This window comes from Stegostoma tigrinum, chromosome 29 (assembly GCF_030684315.1).
Source record: "Stegostoma tigrinum isolate sSteTig4 chromosome 29, sSteTig4.hap1, whole genome shotgun sequence".
Lineage (NCBI taxonomy): Eukaryota > Metazoa > Chordata > Chondrichthyes > Orectolobiformes > Stegostomatidae > Stegostoma > Stegostoma tigrinum.
In genome coordinates this window covers 24,786,721-24,808,861 of record NC_081382.1, presented here as the reverse complement: position 1 = coordinate 24,808,861, position 22,141 = coordinate 24,786,721, and the positions used below count along the sequence as shown (strand labels likewise).

General features: G+C 41.2%; 1 protein-coding gene across 8 annotated transcripts in view; it reads right to left on the bottom strand.

The window, feature by feature from the left end:
• LOC125465563 (serine/threonine-protein kinase Nek6-like) overlaps positions 1–22,141 on the bottom strand; it is a 269,602-nt gene that overhangs the window by 177,192 nt on the left and 70,269 nt on the right. For 6 of the 8 annotated variants that reach the window (XM_048559236.2, XM_048559234.2, XM_048559235.2 and 3 more), the window contains exon 2: positions 8,656–8,783. In XM_048559236.2, the coding sequence (XP_048415193.1) occupies positions 8,656–8,748 (93 nt within the window). In that variant the 5' untranslated portion in view covers positions 8,749–8,783. Of the gene's footprint in view, positions 1–8,655; positions 8,784–8,903; positions 8,991–9,112; positions 9,320–22,141 lie in introns of those variants that run through there. The other 2 variants (XM_048559231.2, XM_048559238.2) reach the window with 2 other exon arrangements.

Here is a 22,141-nt window from a genome sequence, read left to right as displayed (position 1 = left end):
TCTTTTCCCTTCAACCACTGGTATTCACACTCAATAATGCATTAGAAGAGGTGCATTCAAACAGATATCAAATATTTCTTTAAATACATTAGGCTAACTTGCAGTCTTTCACCAGTGTTGTCGTTGTTCAAACACTGTAACTTTCACAAAATATTTGGAAATTGGGTGGGGCTATTTTTCCTGGAGCATCAGAGGCTGAGGGGTGACCACATAGAGGTTTATAAAATCATGAGGGGCATGGATAGGGTGAATAGGCAAGGTTTTTTTGCCATAGGGAAGAGGAGTGCAAAGCCAGAGGGCATGGGTTGAAGGTGAGAGGGAAAAGATTTAAAAGAGATGTAACGGGCAACTTTTTCAAGTAGAAGGTAGTGCACGTGTGGAATGAGCTGCCAGAGGAAGCGTTGGAGGCTGGTACAGTTACAACATTTAAATGGCATCTGGATGGGTACATGAATAGAAAGGGTTTAAGAGAGATAAGGGTTACATGCTGGCAAATGGGACTAGAATAAGTTAGGATATCTGATTGGCATGAACAAGTTGGACCAAAGGGTCTGTTTTTATGCTATTTATCTCTATGACTCTACAAATGAAAAGGTATTGACAGACAGTAAATTGCTTTTGCTTGCATGGTATTCATTGTGGAGAAATGTGGGCTCAATGAATGCATCCGTTTAAGTTACAACGAATTGAATATTTGATGTGCTACAAAAGAATCATGTTAAATGTAATTTGTTGTGCAGTTTTGAGCATTTCTTACACCGTGGGATACTAACCAAAGATTAGAATGAGGGTAACCATTCACTGACATGCAACGATCATGGAAAAACACATTTTCTAGAAGATTTGTGTCACTTAAGGGCTGTGAACGGTTTCTCTTTCTCTTTTTCATTACACTCTCATTTGTTTTATGTACAGCCACTAAAATACATTAATCAGTTTGTTCAATCATACTGCAACAGCAGATGTCTGAGGTTAACTCCTCGTTATATTTAACAACAATGTAATTAGAAATTATGGACATGCTTGCGCAGATGTACAGAGGTGCCTCAAACACAGTGCGAGATCAGAACTGATGCTGAGCATGTTCAATGAAAAAAAAATTGCTGCGCTGATTTTAATTCACCCAATGAAGTGGTAATTAACTGTAATAACTGAAGAGGAAACAGCAGTGTGGGGTTTAAACACAGGGTGAAATTGTTATTAGTTTATTTGATTTGTCAAGTACTAATCTTCTTTTGTATGGTTAGATAATACAATTGCATAAATACATGAAGTTCTGCCTGAAATTGAATTTGGGTTCTAATTAGACAATATAGGTCACCTCTCACTGGTTGGAACGGAAAGAATTGCTAGGCGTGTGCTCCTTCCTTCTAGTAATGTTACTAAAAAAGTTATCACAAATACAATAGGGGAAAATTCATGTATTACTGAGATTATATTTTTATATCAAACTGCTCAGGTCTCACACACCTCTGGAGCAGGTGGGGCTTTCGCCCGGGCTCTTGGCTCAGAGGGAGGGACACTACTGCTGCACCATAAGAGCCTTATGTATTACTGAATTCTTTTTAATATCATTTTACTGACTTTAAATTTGTTATCAAAATCATCAACAGGTGGAATTTCCCTTCTGTGCTGAAAAATCCTTTCCTTTTCTCTGTTGGAAGTCCAGAAAAGCACAGGGTCAGGTCGGTTGTCAAAATGAAGTCAGCAAGTTGACCTAACTGAGGGTAGTGGCCTGCAATTTGCTGATTTTTTTTAAAAATGAGGTGCCAGATTGAAAGACTGTGTCAAAAAAAACTGGGCCGCATAGATTCATTTTATGTTATGTTAAATTCCCATGCTGAAAGTGAAATAACTCCAGACAGGCCAGTATCATGTCAGTCTTTATTTACCTATGAACAGTCCTTCGCTATAGTACAGCTTCATCGCTGGCACTCCCTCCTTTCATCTGTTAGCCAGGACTCCCTGACTGGATCAAATTAACAGCCCTATCAGGAAACTCTTATTCTATAAGTTCCAACTGGTTGACATTATTACAATCACCACAGAAAGGTCTTAAGTTTGTCTTTTAACTCCCCCTACGAAGCAGGAAAATCCAATATAAAACTAAACATGTTATTCAGAAGACCAAGAGATTATATATGTTGTTAACTTTGTTATTTTTCTCCTTTTTCTGTTTCTCTAAACATGTATTTGCCAAAAAAAGAAAAATATGAAGACCAATTTGCTTCAACTTTGTTAAACATAGTCTGCATGCTGACTGGCAGAATATATAGGCATGGGATTGACAGCACTATGGAAGACCTCTCTCTCAATCACTTTGCATTTGAAATGTTTGTTATCTTTTCCAATCAAGACAACAGGATAACCTGATCACCTGCCTTCAGTTTTTGCATAACTGATACCTTCACTTGAGTCAGTGTTTGTAGGTCTAGGTCCCTCTCCAGCCATTTGAATACCAGCCAGAGGAATCCTACAAGTGAGTAACTTAACAAATAACTCCCCAAGGCCTGTCCATTACCTACAAGGAACAAATTATGAGTCTGATGGTTGAACAAGATTAAAGAAGCTCAACACAGGGCAAAGCAGCCTGCTTGACTGGCATCACATCTTCAAACATTCACTCCCTCCGCCACTGACTCTCCACCATCTATGAGATTGCCTGCAGATATTCACCAATGCTCCTCATACAGAACCTTCCAAACCCACAACCTATACCAGCCAGACAGTCAAGGGCAGCAGATCCATGGGAATAACACCACCTGTAAGTTCCCCTCTAAGCCATATATGATCCTGACTTGGATGTATATTAACGTTCATTCAGTGTCACTAGGTCAAAATCCTTAAACTTCCTCCCTAAGAGCATTGTGGGTCTACCCATAGCACATGGGCTGCAACAGATCAAGGCAGCAGTTCATCATCACCTTTTCAAGAGCAACAATAAATATTTGGCTAGCCAATGACATCCAGATCCCATGACTGAATAAAGTAAACATAATTGGGTCTGAACTTTCGATGCAATACTGGGGAAACGTTGCTGTGTTAGAAATACAAATGGAGACAGAGTCATAGAGATATACGGCATGGAAAGAGATCCTTTGGTCCAACTTGTCCATAATGATCAAGTATCCTATATAAATCCAGTCCTATTTGCCAGCATTTGGCCCATATCCCGCTAAACCCTTCCTATTTATATACCCATCCAGATTACTTTTAAATGTTGTAATTGTATCAATCATTCTCCATTACTTCCTCTGGCAGCTCATTCTATACACGCACCACCCTCTGCATGAAAAAGTTGCTTCTTAGGTCCCTTTTAAATCTTTCCCCTCTCACCTTAAACCTGTACCCTTTAGTTTGGAACTACCCCATCCTGGGGAAAAAACCTTGCCTATTTACCCTATCCATGCCCCTCATGATTTTTATAAACCTATATAAGGTCATCTCTCAGCCTCCAACACTCTGGGGAAAATCGCCCCACCTATTCACCCTCTCCCTATAGCTCAAACCCTCCAACCCTGGCAAACATCCTTGTAAGTCTTTTCTGAACCGTTTCAAGTTTCACAGCATCCTTCCTATAGCCAGAGTTGCATACAATACACGTACTGGAATAGGAGACTGAACTCAAACCTGCATCTATCTTGTCAAATGGGCATATACAAAAGATGTTTGCCATTATTTGTATAAGTGGGTAGGGGGCGAGTCTTGATATACTCAAAAACATTTGCTCTTCAACCCGCACACTGAAGACAGCTTAAATCTCCCCAACTTTGTTGCATTTGGTGACATTTTATTTCATGGCAATTAGCTGCCATCTACGTTTGCCATAACTACAATTCATTGGTTGGGAACACTTTGGATATCCTGAGAGTCTGACAGTGTAGAAATGCGCAAATTTGTTTTTCCTTTACTTTCCCATTGGCTAAATGAGAACAGAAAAAGACAACAACCACATCAAGATAAATCCAAACTCTCCTGGTCATGCAAACAACTCTCAGTTTGCATTACTCAAGTTAGGATCCAGCCAAGAAATTACCAATACTTCCAGTCTGGGGTTGAATCGTCCAAGAACCAAACCTCCTTTCGCAAAATTCAAACCATGCAGATATTTTCTATCATTTAGCATCTGTAAAAATATTGTCTTGCAAATCCAGCTGCAAACAAGGAGCTGGCATCCACACAGGGCATTTTGCAAATGATTCACCACTTCAAAATTACTTGTTCAACACTACAATACTTGATCAAAATTTTGAATAATTTGGAAGAGGACTTGGAGAAATGTAACAATGTATTCTTAGGAAGCCTTAATCAGTGTATAAATCCATGAAAAATATGAGCATATTTTTGACTGGTTAAATTAATAAATGAACTAAACTAAAACTGACAATGTAACTTGGAGATTCTCATTTTCTGTATGTTACATAGGAAACGACTGAGGATGTCCTGTACAAAATAAATGTAAATGCACAGCACACAGAGCACAACATCCTGGACATTATTTAATAATTGTATCCATGTTCGGAATTGTGCAATTTCCTGGTGCAACTACAAAGGATTTTTTTTTTACTATTTGCTGTCCAAGCATTGCAGAGGAGGTCTGTGTTTGATCCCCAAAGTATCCCACAGGATCTTGTGCAATGATACAGGAGCTGCTATACACAATCTAATCATTTCCCCCAAGACATTTCCCAGGAGATACACTTAAAATTAATTTGTCTCCTAATCAAACAACTGTCAATTTTAAATCATTATCTAAACCATCGCACTTGCTGAAATTTCATGTAAATATTTCCATAGGCATGCAATCCTCACATAAACATATACCAGGCAACAGCTTGAAATTTGTAAATTATTACCAAGCTTTAGCTTTGCTCGTTACCTACATAGTAGTGATGAATGAGCCCTGTTTTCTGGAAAAAGGTTATATACAAATCTATGTCTGTTACATTTTGCTGCCTAAACACAATATGCACATTTGAAGAAATGTTTCTGGGGAAAATTTTCCAAGGGTGTCATTATAATTGAAAACAATATTTTAAAAAGCAGAAGGGCAGAATCTTCGCAGTCACTGAATGACAGGGCCATGGTTAGAAATTTGGAGAATCACATGAGATAGTCAACAAGGAACTTTGACAGCAAAATGTCCCACGTTCCGACCAAATGTTGTGCAGTTCACTGAGACTCTCACTATTGAGCAGCAAGAGGTCTATTTGCTATGCACTTATATCCTCATTGTGATATAATTTCACCTCTTTGACATGCAGCTTCTCAAACTCCCATGTGCTGGGCAAAAGCTGGACAATAATTCCCAACGTGAGAGACAGAACAATATCCTAGCTCCTAGCTCCTCTGGACCTCCACCAGTCACTAAGATCTCAGGACACACTCCACAGACAGTGATCACACACACCCGCTATTCCATGAGAACTTCCAGGTCCCAGCTGACAATGTAGGTGCCAATTCACCTCTACCCGAAATATCTGGGGTAATCGACAGGAACCATGTAGGGCAATGGCAGACTGCCAGTGTTTGAGCAGGTGCATAGCATGGCCTAAAGAAGGCGCCAGAGCCAAGAATCCAAGGAGATTGTGGCAGTGGCCGGAACTTTCACCTTGGCGAGTTGGAAAATACAACACGGGGTGCTATGGAGGTGCGGTGGATAGCATGTTCATGGAGCATGTTTGGGAACATAGCAGGAGAGAACTTGCTCGGGGCTCATGGAGAAAGGTAGGCAACAAAGTGGAATTCAGGCCAAAGTCAGACCAGTCATGACTTTTCAAATGATGAACCAGGGCTGAGGGCTGATTGGCCTGCTCCTGCATCTAAATTGTGCAGAGCTATCATTTTCACATTTCCTGTCCTGGTGGAGCAGTGATGTGTCATTTCACCATCAAACACAGTTGTCTCAGTCCCTGCACAACATGATCCCTGGCACATCCCCCAGCAAATGTCTAGATACTGCTGGCTTTAAAAACGCCTTTCTCTCCTCACTTTATCAGGGAAACTTTTACACAACACTCGAGATTTCTTCCTTGATTTTTTATACAAAGAAAATTGGTCATCCTCTAAGAGCTGATCTTATGGAGGAATATAAAATAATGTTTCCGCATTCAATGGCATTACATGATGAATTGAGATGATAATAATAGCCCAGTAGCTTTAACAAATTCAACCACATTTTCCATCTGATGCCATCCCTGCTTCAATCCTGCCATGTGCTATTTGGTGATTCACTACTTAACAATGCAGAAAGCACCAGTCTTTTAGAAGCATTTTCCTTCCCTCCTCTTGGAGGAGACATGATTCGATACAGTTTTACATCCATAGTTAACCTGCAGACAGTATCTACTTTTGGAAAGGGCACAGAACAGAAAAGAAGCACATGGACTGCTCTGATTCAAGAAGGCAGCTCTTCACCATGTTTTAAGGGCAATTAGGCACAGGCAATAAAGCTGCCTTTGTCTGCAGGGTTCACACTTTACCTTTCATAAATATTTCCAATATTTGGCTGTCTGATTTCAGATCTGCCCACCTCCAACAGAACAGTTCAGACTTTGAGCAGTCTGTTTTAGAACATAAGAAATAGGAGTGCTTCAACCCCGAGTTACATTTTTAAAGTTGCCTTTTCACTTACGCACCCCTCCAGTTAACACCATTCATGGTCAGTTATTCTGAGTAGAGGGGAGGTGATCTACTTGTTTTAAATGTCCACTGACCAAGTTTCTAGTCGGCCAGTCACATTCCTTTGATTGCTCGAGTTTTCAGTCTGAACAGCACAGGTATCAGAGTGCAGGTCTTCTGGGGATATGCTAAAGATTAAGTCTGAAATGTCTTTAAAAAGATAAAACTAAGCAGTTAGACTAAGGAACAATGGTGTAAATGACAAATAGATAACAGGACTGATATTGGCAGGTTCTTCTTCCCACAAGATGTATTCCAAGCAGCACAGTAGAAACAAACATCCCATAATCACTTCAGAAACAGTAATGAGGGTACAGGTAGTGTGGATCTGCCATTATTGGACAAATTAAGCTGAGCCGAATGCATCCTGAAGCATCTTGCACTTGAACAAGCCCATGGCAATGAAGTCATGTGAGACCTTCATGCACTGTTGCCCAAAAAGCAGAGTCGCTGGATAGAAATCGAGAGCAGGATTTATACCCCGGTATGGGGTCAGAAATGATGGCACGCACAGGTTACCTCATGGCACTGGCTGGTGTGGTAACACCATACCACCCCTCGCAACATCATCCCAGAGAAAGGAAGGACATGGTGGCAATCTACAATGGGAGCCAGCACCTGTGGCCATTATTATCTTTGGATTTTATAAAGTTGTTGAGAAGGTATACAGTCATAGAGTCATACAGCATGGAAACAGAACCTTCAGTCCAAGCCAGTCCACACCGATCATTAGCCTAAATTAAAGTAGTTCCACCTGCCCACGCTTGGCCCGTTTCTCACCAAACATTTCTTATTCATATACTTATCTACATGTGTTTTAAACATTGTAACTGTACCCGGATCCATCGCTTCCTCTGGAAGTTCATCCCACACACAAACCACTCTCTGTGTAAAAAACATTGCCCCTCCTGCCTTTTCTAAAATTTTTCTCCTCCCACGTTAAAAATATGCCCCCGGTTTTGAAATCCCCTACCATTGACTTTATCCATCTCCCTCACGATTTAACAAATCTTTAAAAGTCACTCCTCAAACCCCTACATTCCAAAAAAAACACCTCATCTTAGATCAGGTAACATGCATGTGTGTAAAAGATCACCAATATTTCTAACATACAGAGGTTCCTTGCCATTCAAAGGAGATCTATTTCAGAAAATCTAATGAATCGTGAAAAAAACATAAAGGGGGATTTATTTGCCATTTATGGATCAATTTTCAGCAACACACAAGCATGAAACAACTAAATGAATACCAAAACTTTGTTCCCTAACAAAATAGAAATATATTCACGAAACTAGAAGTATCAGGGCAACGAACAGCAAGGACAGCCCCTTCCAATGTTAAAGACAGAGTCATGCTAAAAAATGCACAGGAAATTACTTGGTATCTGAAAGGGAAGAATAAGCAGATATTTTAGGTTTGACACTTTCTCAGATATGGCCATACGAAAATTTTATTCCAAACTTAATCTTACTTTCTGTCGCAGATGCTGAGCAGTGATTTTTCTGCAATTTTAAAGAACTAGTTCCAGTTAAAGTTCACCTAAAGTCCTTCAGAATAATCTAGGTCCATTTGCAATTCAGCCTGCAATGTTATTTCAACTCTATTCCATATTTGTCACATTTTTTGCATGGAGTCAGGGATCAGAAACCAGCTCATATAACTGCTACTTCCTTTATTTTACACGCAGACAGTTCAGGAGAATTCCTTTATTAAACTGGCAGTGGCCAAAGAATGCTGTCTTTCAGCAAGAGTATCGTGAGCTGCAAAAAGCTAATTTCATCTCAGCACATGTTAAGCCTATATCACACATAATTGAACTTGCTCTTGCTTAGTTACCAACCAATGTCTGGTTTGGCACTTGGCCCAAAACGATATCAAACTTTGTAACTATTTGAAAAGAATATTGATGAAGTGCACATGTTGAAATCTTAAACACCAGTCAAGCTCTTAAAGTAGCAAGGTAGCTGAACTGACCTGAGCATCTTGCTGATAGCCCATGCCTGGTTTATAAAGGAGGTTGCTCTGAATTCCTAGAGCATGTGGGTTATGGTTCTGTTGCTGCTCCATTGTAGCATGTCACCACGAGGCTTTTTTTGTTAATCCTGTGAAGACACCAACCAGTTAAATCTTTGACAAACAGCTCTGTAGCCACATATTAATTTCCCAACCTGTTTTCTTCCCAGCTCCACGAAATGCTAATTCAAAAGGCTGAGTTACATTACATTTTCAATCAATCAATAGATTCATTCAGCTTCAGTTTTTTCCACAACATATTCACTGGATATCCATTTCCAAGGTCTTTTTTTTAATCAGCTATTTCACATTTCCTTTCCATGCCAAAACAATCACTGGGACAAGAGTTCTCAAGCTCAGTCAGCATGTTATTCCTGATTAATTGTACACATATCACATTATCTGTGGTAATACTAACCCTGAAACTATTCTTCTTTCAAAACTGTGACAAAATATAATTCCAAGCAATCTGCAGTTGTCTTTTCGAAGAGAAAGCTGGATAGCTGCGAAGAATTAAAGCAGGATTCTAGTAGAATTCCGCATCTCTGAGTAACTCAGTACAAGTGTCTTAATTCCACATGAAACAAAGTCATTGTTCAACATCAGAATGAGCTGCACTTCCTGCTTTCGCAACGCTACAAAGCTGGACATTGACAAACGTTTTCTACAAATCATTAGTGCAATGCTGTAAATGAACCATTAAACGATTACTCAGAAGCTGTTGCAAAACCTCCCACCCACATGTAAATATGTGGGTCATTCGACCAGATTTTGCTTTTTAACATGTAGTGTGTTGCTATTCTCTACTCATATTTCAGAAAGGCTTTCCTCACAGTAAGAGCTTATTAAGAGACAGCCAGTCCCTGTGCACCTAACCACAGCTTTTCCGCTTGTAGTGATCTATAGTAGAGTACACATGGCAGTGAGTCAGTCACAGGAACTGAACGACATTCTGAAGCATGAATTTGTTTTCTAGTACCTTACTCAAACCTCCCTGACTCGATCCATTCATAACTGATATTTGCTCTTTCTGATAATCTTTATACCCATTGCCGCAACAAGATATGCTTAGTTATTTTTATTTCCCTTAACAAAGTTCTTTAGTGAGTCTGTTGTTTTCCTTCACTGGGAATCTGCTCTGAAAGGATTAATGGGCCTTTGAATGAGCCCTTATTTATTTACTTCTGCGTCCGAGACTTGCTGAGGATAAAGAAAGTGATTGTTCTCAGATCTAAATGCTCAAGAAGTGAGTCAGTTTCAGTAGTCACTTTGTGTCCTACAAGTGTCCCATTGGCAGTTGACATTGCTTTTCATTGCCAAGTCTTTAACATTTTGAGTATACCAAAATTCTGTTGTTTTTCTTCATCTAATCTGTGGGAAAACAATTATGCTAATACCTTTAACAAATACAGCACACAGACGAGTACAAGAGCCATGGAATTGTACAGCAACTTAATGCAAGTGCAAACCATTCAGCCCACTGTGTCTTTGCCAGCACCTTGAAAGAAGAAATATTCAAAACCAGAATACATTTTAAATTAAAGATAATAAAGTGTGAAGCTGGATGAACACAGCAGGCCAAGCAGCGTCTCAGGAGCACAAAAGCTGACCTTTCGGGCCTAGAACCTTCCTCAGAGAGAGGCCTGGGGAGAGGGAACTGGAATAAATAGGGAGAGAGGGGGATTAGATGGAGAGAAAAGAAGATAGGTGGAGAGGAGAATATATGTGAGGAGGTGGGGAGGGGATAGGTCAGTCCAGGGAAGACAGACAGGTCAAGGAGGTGGGATGAGGTTAGTAGGTAGGAAATGGAAGTGTGGCTTGAGGTGGGAGGAAGGGATGGGTGAGAGGAAGAACAGGTTAGGGAGGAAGAGACAAGCTGGGCTGGTTTTGGGATGCAGTGGGGGGAGGAGACAAGCTGGGCTGATTTTGTGGTGCAGTGGGGGGACGGGATGAGCTGGGCTGGTTTTGGGATGCAGTGGGGGAAGGGGAGATTTTGAAGCTTGTGAAAACCACATTGATACCATTGGGCTGCAGGGTTCCCAAGCGGAATATGAGTTGCTGTTCAACATTTTAAATTGCCTGAGGTATGAGGTGTAGTCAGTTGCCAAACCTGAAGTTCCTCTCTATTCAAGGTAGAGATAGAACTGGTTTAGAGAGTTAAGCAACAGGTTCTTTTTTCTTTCATTCGCTGGGCCAGTATTTATTGTCTCTCCCTAAATGCCCAGAGGGCAGTAATGAGTCAATCACATTGCTGTGGGTCTGGAGTCACATGTCAGCCAGTTAAGGACGCCAGCTTCCTTCCTTAAAGGACAATAGTGAACCAAATGGATTTTTCTGACAATCAACAATGGATTCATGGTCATCATTAGACTCTTAATTCCAGATATTTATTGAATTCAAATTCCATCATCTGTCCTGGCAGGATTCGAACCCAGGTCTCCAGAACATTACCTGGGTCTCTGGATTAATAGTCCAGTTCAGATGATACCACAGGCCATTGCCTCCCTGTTCTACAATGGAACTTACTGACTTGAACTTGTAACTAAACTGTTGCAGGCAACTGTTAACTCACAGGATTTCCATCTAAGCAGTTGCATAAGCAGGTTTAAACTTAAAATACTGAAACCAAAATCAAACCAGAGACTTGAATGAGAAATACAAGCACATATGCAGACCTATTATAATTATAATACTCTGCGGCAGTGCTTAGCAAAATACAAGTAACAGACAATCTTCTCAGGCTCTGAATGACATGGGTTGTAGCAAGAAATCTGGGCGGATTGCACAGGATATTCAGTGAGGCTTTTCTCAATGACAGGACCAACAAATCCAACTTCTTTCCCACAGAGTTCTGGGCATCAAGGTGAGATTCTCATTAAGGAGTGGCAAGATGCCTATTAACAGGGATTATTGCTCATCGGCACCCTCATCATCACCAAATTCCACCCCCTCACCTCATTAATATGCAGCTGCCTGTTCTCTTAGCCCCTGCACAGAGACCATGAGTTGCTTGACAAGGAGCAGACTTCAGCTCCCCACTTGCTCTTTTGACTGCCGCCTCAGACACCTGGCACCAGTGTCTCAGAGCATGTTCCACGGCAGCAACCACATGTACCCCAAGTCCACAGACTCTGCCATCCGACACATGCCAGCCTCTGTATACCCTCATGGCACAGCTCTGACCCTTACAGTACCGTTCAGCACTGCATCTCCCTGGTAATCTTTCATTCCCTTGGTAATCAAGAATCCAAATATTTCTGCCTTAAAAACATTTAAAGCTTTTGTATTTGTTGCCTTTAAAGGAAGGGAATTCCAAAGGCTTGCAAACCTCAGAGGGAAAGGAAAACATTTCTTTCAGGGTGACACGGTGGCTCATTAGTTACCACTGCAGCCTCACAGCACCAGGGACCTGGGTTCGAATTCAGCCTCAGGCGACTGTCTGTGAGGAGTTTGCACATTCCCTCCGTGTCTGCGTGGGTTTCCTCCCACAGTCCAAAGATGTGCAGGCTAGGTCATGCTAAATTGTCCAGTGTCCAGTGTTCAGGGATGTGTAGATTAGGTGGGTTGTAGGGGAATTGGTCTGTGTGGGATGCTGGGCCGAAGGGCCTGTTTCTACACTGTAGCGATTCTATGATTCATCTCTGTCTTAAATGCATGAGCCCTTGTTGTTAAACTGTGATGGAGTTCTTGATTCTTCCAGAAAAGGAACGCAGCTACCAGCTTTCCTTGGTAAGCGTACGGCATGTGCTGTAATCAAATGGCCAGGGACCTTTCTGAGGTGCACAGTGGAGTCCTCCACTGAGTTAAGGGGGACTGTTGTTAGTCAGGGACTCCCAGTTCAGCCAATCCAGGCCTGTGCCCATTCACAGTCCAGGGGCTTGGGTCAGTCAACTGCATGGGATCTCTGTAGTCAGTACAATCCAAAGAATGGGTTACAATCAGCCCCATGTGTCAGTGGAATGAACATTTCTGTGGGGTGGCGGGAAGAATGTAAAGAATCCTGGGATGTGGAGGGGGCAATGACATTTAAAGAGTTGGGGAGAGGGAAACGCAATACAAAAAAGGGAGGGAGCTGGTTGTGCAAGGTTTGCCATGGGATGCTGTAGAAGGCAGGAAGGATGATAGAGGGTGACCACCAGCATGGCCTCAACACAGGAACTGCACAGCACAGTGCGATGGGGAGTCAGGGGGGATCAGTGCAAGGCTGTGGGTGGGACACATGTGCATTAAGTTGAGGTAGACAGTCCGGGGGGACTAGATAGAAAGGGCCATTGAGACTCTGAGGGAAGAGCTGATCACCCACTCATGACGAGCAGTGCAATTTGCATTGCCTTCATCATCTGTATGTAAAATGTAACCTGGAAGTTGCTAGGTTCTTTTATTCATTCTTGGGATATGCGCATCACTGACTAGGCCAGCATTTATTGCCCATCCCTAACTGCCCAGAGGGCAATTAAGAGTCAACCACATTGCCGTCAGTCTAGAGTCACATGTAGGCCAGACCAGATGAGGATGGCAATTTCCTTCTCTAAAGGACATTAGTGAAACAGATGGATTTTGCTAACAATCAATAATGGATCATATGGCCATCATTCGGTTCTTAACTACAGATTTTTGTTGGATTCAAATCCCAGCATTTGTGTGGAGGGTTTGAATCCGGGTCCCCAGAATATTACTTGGGTCTCTGGACAACCAGTCCAACAAAAATACCACTAGGCCATCGCTTCCCCATGAACATATTACTAGTTGATTTCTTAACGTGCTTACAGACATCCTGCAATTTGAGTGGAGGTATAAAGGTAGACAAAATGAACAAGCTAAGTACAGCCTTTAGCTAACAGATCGCAGCCCATGAAGTACTTGTCCCTGAATAACAACAAGAGTTATTTGTATCTATACTGTCACTGGCAATGGAAATGCAGTGAAAGCAAAATCAAACAGGCCATTGGTGAGACGTGAGCTAATCAAAATCTGCAAAAGTGGCTCAGAATTTTTGAAATTCTCATTAATTCAATTTTTAACCAATTTAACTTACATCTGTGAAGAAATTGAGATAACACACAGGTTGACATGATAGCACTGTCACTCAAGCTGACTGCACCACCTATTATGGGCATGCACTTGCCTTCTAGCACTGTGGGTAATATCAGGATGATGCTATTTCTGTCAGCCTTGTGTTGAGAAGAGGCAGACCATGCTGAGATCTTCCCATATGGCTGGCAGGATAACGCTGAGCTTGTAAAAGTTATTTAATTTCTTTTTGCTATAGTAATTCACTGAAGGTTTCATTTCTAAATTGGCCTAAGTGCACAGTGGAAGGCGACTGATTCAATATTCTCAGTCTGCACATTCGTGATGCCTGAGGTGGTGCTCAGCGCCAGCAGGAGACCCCTCATGCAGGTTTACCAGAGCCTCTAGCCTTCATGTATCACTGTATGAACAAGATACACTCGGGGAGAGCTGGAGATGCTTAAGCGCAGCTATAGCCCATGCTCAGCACTAAATTTCCTTCAATGCTTTAGATTTTTTTCACAATGCTATTTAATTCAGCCGCATAATAATCAGCCACGAGACATCTTTTCTTGTCATTTTCTCCACTAAATTAGATTTCTGTGGCTCAGTGAACAATTCTGTTACGCCCCTCCCCCAACATCTGAAAATTAATGCCTCCTACACAGCTTGCAATGCTGTGCACAGGTATTAATTTAAAGGCAGCAGAATAGAGACAGAGAGAAACAAAAAAGTAGCAAAACCTGTTGAATAATGTATGTAATGAATGAAACATTGAGCTTAATAGCTTATTTTTGCAAAGTATTTGTTTTTTTCTTTTGCTCACCCTTTAGCCTTCTCTGGCCACATGCAACAAGCTGGACTCCTCCCAGCTCTCTGCCACCGCTTTCTAACCAAGAGCAAGGAAGTGCTTCAGAGCAGTTAGGAGCAAGGAGTTTTCTTTCAGTGCCCCTTCCTTCCCTATGAGGAAGTGCATAGCCTCTGCTCAAGGCCAATTCACAACAGTTCAGGATTTTCCCATGTTTGAACCATTCCATCGAACCTTAGAGCTGCAACTCTCTGAAACCAAGTATTTTCCAGTGCAATGGCCAACAACATTCATCCTGCCATAGTGAAAACGAGCCTTCATTTTGTGACTGCAGCTGTGTTACAGGAAGTTCATTAACAAGTCAGGAAGCAAGAAATTGGCTCACGCAAACATACTGGTACCAACTGGGTGGAGAGAATGATCCGAGTACCAGATTGGACAGGTCAGAAACTGGACCTGAGCTGGTCATTGCGCCAGAGGCCAATAATATTGGACAACATGGCAATGTGCAGACGTGGTGCCATCACAAGCGGAAAATGTACCATCTTGGGCTGACATGCACCACAGTATGAGATGAACAAGGCCCAGTTGCAAGCAAGTGAGAAATGTTGAGGTAGGATGAAAGAAAAATGTAAAAACACCTTTGTTCTGCATTCCTGTCATTTTGAGGCTCTTCCAAACAAGGAAAAGAACATGAAGAGGTCCCTGTTGGTGTGTCACATAGTTAAGATTTCTTAAAGACACAAAATATCAGATAAAAAGACATCTGACACCAGTGGCTAGGACAGCGCAAAAGCAGGTAGTCCGATATAAAATCAGCCAGCCGCCCTATTCAAGCCTCATTTAAATTAAGCCAGTGAATTATAAACAACTGTCATGTTGTGAGTGGGGTGAGGCTATTTAGAGGGAACCGAAGGGGGCCAGCAATGATTTTTGGGGATTGCTGGGGAGTGGCAGAGATCATAAGAACTAGGAACAGGAGTAGGCCATCCGGCCCCTCAAACCTGCCCCACCATTCAATAAGATCATGGCTAATCTTTTTGAGACTCAGCAGCACTTACGCGCCCCGCACACCACAACCCCTAATTCCTTTACTGTTCAAAAACTTATCTAGCCTTGCCTTAAACACATTCAGTGAGGTAGCTTCAACCACTTCACTGGGCAGGGAATTCCACAGATTCACAACCCTTTGGGTGAAGAATTTCCTCCTGACCTCAGTCCCACATCTGCTTCCCTTTATTTTGAGGCGATGCCCTCTGGTCCTAGTTTCGCCTGCTAGTGGAAACAACCTCCCTGCCTCCACCTTATCTATTCCCTTCATAATCTTATATGTTTCTATAAGATCTCCCCTCTTTCTTCTGAATTCCATTGAGTATAATCCCAATCTACTCAGTCTCTCCTCATAATCCAACCCGGTCAACTCTCGAATCAACTGAGTGAATCTCCTCTGCACCCCCTCCAGTGCTAGTACATCTCTTCTCAAGTAAGCAGACCAAAACTGCACACAGTACTCCAGGTGTGGCCTCACCAGGACCCTATACAGCTGCAGCGTTGCCTCCCTATTTTTAAACTTCATTCCTCGAGCAATGGCAGACAAAATTCCATTTGCCTTTTTAATTACCTGCTGCACCTGCAATCCTACTTTTAGCGATTCGTGCACAAGGACACCCAAGTCCCTCTGCACAGTAGCATGCTTCAATTTTTTACCATTTAAAACATAGTACAGTTTGCTGATTTTCCTACCAAAATGGATGACCTCACACTTATCAACATTGTACTCCATCTGCCGGACCTTTGCCCACTCAATCAGACTATCTATATCCCTCTGCAGGCTTTCAGTGTCTTCTGCACACTTTGCTCTACAACTTGGTGTCATCTGCAAATTTTGACACACCACACTTAGTCCCCAACTCCAAATCATCTATGTAAATTGTAAACAATTGCAGTCCCAACACTGATCCCTGAGGCACATCACCAGCCACTGACCGCCAGCCAGAAAAACAACCATTTACCCCTACTGTTTGTTTTCTACTCGTCAACCAATCCACTATCCATACCAATACATTACCTGTAATACTGTGCAACTTTATCTTATGTAGCAGCCTTTGGTGTGGCACCTTGTCAAATGCCTTCTGGAAATCCAGATACACTACATCCACAGGTTCCCCATTGTCCACCATGCAAGTAATGTCCGTAATAAATTCCACCAAATTAGTTAAACATGACCTACCCTTCGCGAACCCATGCTGGGTATTCCCAGTAGGATAATTTATATCCAGAAGTCATGCAATTTCTTCCTTAATGATAGTTACAAGTATTTTCCCCACTACGGAAGTTAAGCTAACTGGCCTCTAGTTACTTGCTTTTTGACTACTTCCTATTTTAAACAGTGGTGTCACTTTGGCTATTTTCTAATCTGCAGGAACCACCCCAGAGTCCAGTGAATAATTACTAGTGCACTTGCTATTTTCCCCCATCACCTCTTAGCACCCTGGGATGCATTTCATCAGGGCTAGGAGACTTGTCTACCTTTAGCCCCATTAGCTTGCCCAGCACTGCCTCCTCAGTGATAATGATAGTTTCTAGGACCTCACCTGCTATAACCTTCTTGCTATCAGTTTTCGGCATGTTATTTGTGTCTTCCACTGTGAAGACCAACACAAAATAACTGCTTAATGCCTTGGCTATTTCCTCATTCCCAATTATTAAACTGGCCTTCTCATCCTCTAAAGGACGAATGTTTACCTTCGCCACTCTTTACAATTTACATATTTATAGAAACTTTTGCTGCCTGTTTTATATTCTGAGCTAGTTTACTCTCATAATCTATCTTACTTTAGAACTTTTTTATGGCTTTCTGTTAGCCTTTAAAGATTTCCCAGTCTACTAGTTTCCCACTACTCTTTGCTTTATTGTATTTTTTTAAAAATCTGATACGTTCCTTTGTTCCCTTAGACATCCATGGCTGGCTCTCTCTTTTCCTACAGTTCTTCCTTATCACTGGAATATACTTCTGCTGAGCACTGTGAAAAATTGTTTTGAAAGTCCTCCACTGTTCCTCAATTGACCCACCAGAAAGTGTTTGTTCCCATTCTACCTTAGCTAATGCCTCCCTCGTCCCATAATAGTCTCCTTTTATTATGCATAAGACCATGGTACTGAATTTAACCTTCTCATGATCCATCTGTATTTTAAATTTGACCATCCTTCCGAGAGGATCCCTAACTGTGAGATCATTAATTATTCCTGTCTTATTACACAGGACTAGTTCTGGCTTCGTTTGCTCCCTCGCAGGTTCAATTTCTTATTGTTTAAGGAAATTATTGCGGATGCTTTCTATGAACCCCTCCTCAAGGCTGCCATGACGGACCTGGTTTGACCAATCGACATGTAGATTAAAATCCCCCATGATAATTGCTGTCCCATTTTTACATGCATTAGCTTTTTCTACGTTTATTGCCTGCCCCAAGAGCATAAGACTTGCCATTTTGGAAGCAGAGTGTGGTGAGGCTGAGTCATTCACCAGTACATCTGGCTCTCTCATTCAGGGCGATTCAGTTTCAAAAAGATGTTTTGTACATGTGTGAAAGAGCCAATGCTGTTTCAGGTGGTCAGCTCAGTAAAAGACATTCTTTGCTCTGACGAGACTTGTTGGTCTTCCAGTTCAAAGCATTGACCTGAACTGAGTGCTGCGGACTGGCTCATTCCAAGGTCTAGGGCTATGTGCTGCGGGATACAATAACGCCTGAGGCCACTGCCACCAAGGCACAGTGGGTAGAGCCCACCATCTAAGGTCTTTCACATATCAGACCCTCTTGATGCCTCAAAAGTATTGAGAAAATAGTTCTGTGGAACTGATAAATGCCTTTGGGTTTTATTTCCAACTGCAGGAATTGCCAAATTCCAATGTTTGCTTGTGCTTCAGGTGTGAAGACTGTGCAGACTCAGTAATGATTTGTGTCCATAAAGAATTTTTATGAATAAAATATATTTTTGTGATATTTTAAAAAATCTTTTTCAGACACTAACTCTGGATGTTCAGATTGGAGCCTTTTCCAATATAGCAGTGATGTATTTCTGGCTAGGAATACATGCATGCATTCTGCCTGCAATATTATATACTAAGGCACCCATTATAGAGCTGGGCAGTTCCAGCTTCATTCTAGTGCATGGTATCTGATACCCTCACATTATTATAGGGAGGAATTAGCTTTAAACATAATGTTTTCCCATTCAAAGAACACAACAAATGAAAGGATTATTTGAAAGATGGGGGAGTTGGGGCTGATGGAATGTAAACTGAAAGGAACTCAGTAAGATTAGTTCTGGAGCAGGGACTTTTCTCCCCCTTTTGTGACTCTTACAGCATAATGGATGAAATAAAACCATGATAATTCTGGCAATCGACAATGTGCACAAATACAGGGAGTCTCCAATTTATAAACGTCCGACTTACAAACGTTCACACTTAAGAATGCAGCCTCATACAGGGGTGAATTTTAAATATCCAACATATGACCATTTCCTGTACTTTTGAATGGTTGCTTTATGTCATCCTGCATTGTGTTCTGCTATGCGTACAAATCGACTTTCGAATGAACTCACCATTGGAATTTGTCTGCAACCCAGGACTGCCTGTAAATACTTAGTTACTGTACAACAGAGAGGGAAGGGTACATTTCTTCAGTTTGAAGGTGTCAATGTTGGTCCCCACAATCACACTGAATGACAGGACGGGTCTAAAGGGCTGACCCATGCTCCACTTTTTTACATTCCTCATATTTCACTGGGATCATGCATTATTTCTTTGCACAGTTTGTCACCTATATCAAACTATCCAAAGTGGTGTTTCATTTGCTTTATGCAACATCACAAAGCAGAGGCTTGTGTTATTGAAGAAATGTTTGGAGGTTCATTCATGAGCTAGCTTATATGGAGGAGTACTACTTTAATTTACTGTCGCACTATCTACACCTAAAGGTATCAATATGTCAGGTTTCAGATTGACATCAGATATTTAAGGAAGGACTGCCAACTCAAAATGTTGCCTTGTTAAAAAGAATTGTTACTTTCTCTGCTGCTTGAAATCTACTTTAAATCAGAACAAAAACCTCCTTGAACAATGCAGATCCATACAAGTGCTCACTGCCCCAACTAGTTTAGCCCAGACAGCTAAAGCTCATTTTGCTTTCCATCCAGAGTAGAAAAAAAATAGAAATTCACATAATTCAAAAGAAATTCACCAAAATAGTCACAACAAAACAATAGGAAAAAGAAAAGCATGTTCATAACTGGCTAAATGTTAGTAATATTGAAAAAGCTTTTGCAGTCACTCAATGGCTGAACCCTATTCTGATTGTCATTTTTGTCTAGTCGGTTTTTTTCACTCCAATTTTGAGAAACACTATTTCAAAGACAAACATATTGTCTTCCTCTGTATTTGATCCATCACCTAATAACTGTGTCCCACTGAAGTAGAGCTCAACAGCTTGAGGCAACAACATGAATATAAAGTATAAATATTAATAAAAGCAACTTTGAACAGTATGCCCAAGGGTGGCTGGCAGTACATGACTGCAAAAAGTTACAATTAAAATTCACCCATCTCCAGTTACTGGCACGATGCCCACGCTTCTTAAAGCAGTAAATATTTATTCATACAGTCAAGAGCAGTCTGCTCCATCACAGATTATTTTACAAGCAGACAAAAGCTGAAGCAATTAACACAGCTCATGTCACCCAGCATAACAGTTTCAGTGGCACTTTTAAGGATAATTTAGACATCCAGTAATGTGCCAAGATTTTGACTGAAAACACTACATGTCACCCAACCAATTTGCACAAACCATTGTAAATTACAAACCATTAAATGTAATTATATAAAGAGAGCAAAGGTCCTTAACTTACAAAGACCACAGGTGTCATGTTGTTCACACAAGTGAAAGAATATCATGAAGGAACCGTTGATATTTCAATGTTCTCAATATTCGACAAATAATAAAAAATAAATTCTGGAATTGATGTTGAGTTGGCCGTTGTTTTTCACTATTGTAGCTTCCCTTCCATCTCCTTTGTGTGTTTAGCAATGCTTCTCTTCCAATAACTATACTTACACAAACCATCATAGTTCATATTGTTTTATTCGTCACCAATTTACTTTAGATTTACAGTCAGTTCAAAGGTGTAAGTATCTCACAGCTAGATCTACGACAATAGAAATATGTGCCCTGGTTTCACATGGTAATGCTATCAGTTCTTTGCTGACATTTGGTAACAATCACTGCCCTTTTACCTGGGCAGATACAATCAAATGGAAGGACAATGGTCCCCTCAGACTCCACATCTAATGGGAACAGGGTGATGAATGACTCTGATTACTAACTGTAGCAATGTCCCAAATGCATTCTGAAACACTGGGGCAGGCTCGTTTCACTTGCCACAGGATAATAGCACAAAACTGCCTTCAAAATTATTAGCACATTCTACATATATCAACTTTTCCTCAAAGACTCCAAAATGGAAGCGTTTAAGGAAAGTAAACCATTCTCTGGTGCAGAGTAAAAGGATGAAATAAAGACAAATTGTTGCGATAATGTGTTGGGAGCAGGGTTTCCATATGAGCTGGAGGCATTGGTTGGTACTGCTTGATGTGGAATAGAAATCTGTTCAGCCTTCCATCATGTTTCTGACAGGTTACGAAAGACATCGGATCATGTAGCCATATTTCCAGCCAAGTCATTTCAGACAGGACACAATAGAATAGCAACAGTACATTGTTGGTGAAGATTTATTCCATGAATGGATAAGTCCACGGGGTAAAAGTTTTTCCAGGTGACCAGAAAAGATATCACACAACTGCCAGTCAACCATTTATTTTATTTACATCATGAAGTAAGCAAAACAATGATAAAATAAGCCTTTCATTTCAAAATGGAAACACTTTCAATTTTTTTCCTTTGACGAGGTGAGTTTAAATTCTCAACTGACGTATTTAGTGACTTTTTTTTATCCTGCATCCCATCACTGCCCTCAAACAAACCAAAACTGATAACTAGTCATAGAGCTGTTCACATTAGTGTTGGCTCAGCCTCTTGAATAAATGTACCCTCTGACTGATAGCAGTTTTAAACAGACAGATGGGAAGGCTTGTTCTTTAGATACACAGTGTTACTAGCATTGGCCTTAAATGGGTCAGTGGGATGGAGAACAGTCATCAGCCTATACTCATAATCAATGTCTAACGGCTGTTGCAGGAAAATATCAACTTGAAGCCAGCACTTCAGAGCAAGGACAGGGACCATTCAGTCCAGCAGTAGTTATTCCAAATTAATCCTGCTGCCTCACTTTCTCCCACCATCCCGTTGCATCCTCAAATCTATGTATTTACTTTACCTTCAAAGTTGTGATACTCTCTCCTCTACCCACTCCACCAGGCAATTTTGACATTTTGGCTGCTGATCAATAAAGTGAGTGTCCCAGTATCAGCTGCCCAGGAATTTGAGAACCCAAATTTACAGGGAAGTTGGGTGTAGCAGAGAAATTCCAGCACATAATCAGTAGACTTGTCACAGTGAAGCAGGCTGCAGTTACAACAAGCAAAGTGAAGCACTAGATGTCTGGTCATAATCA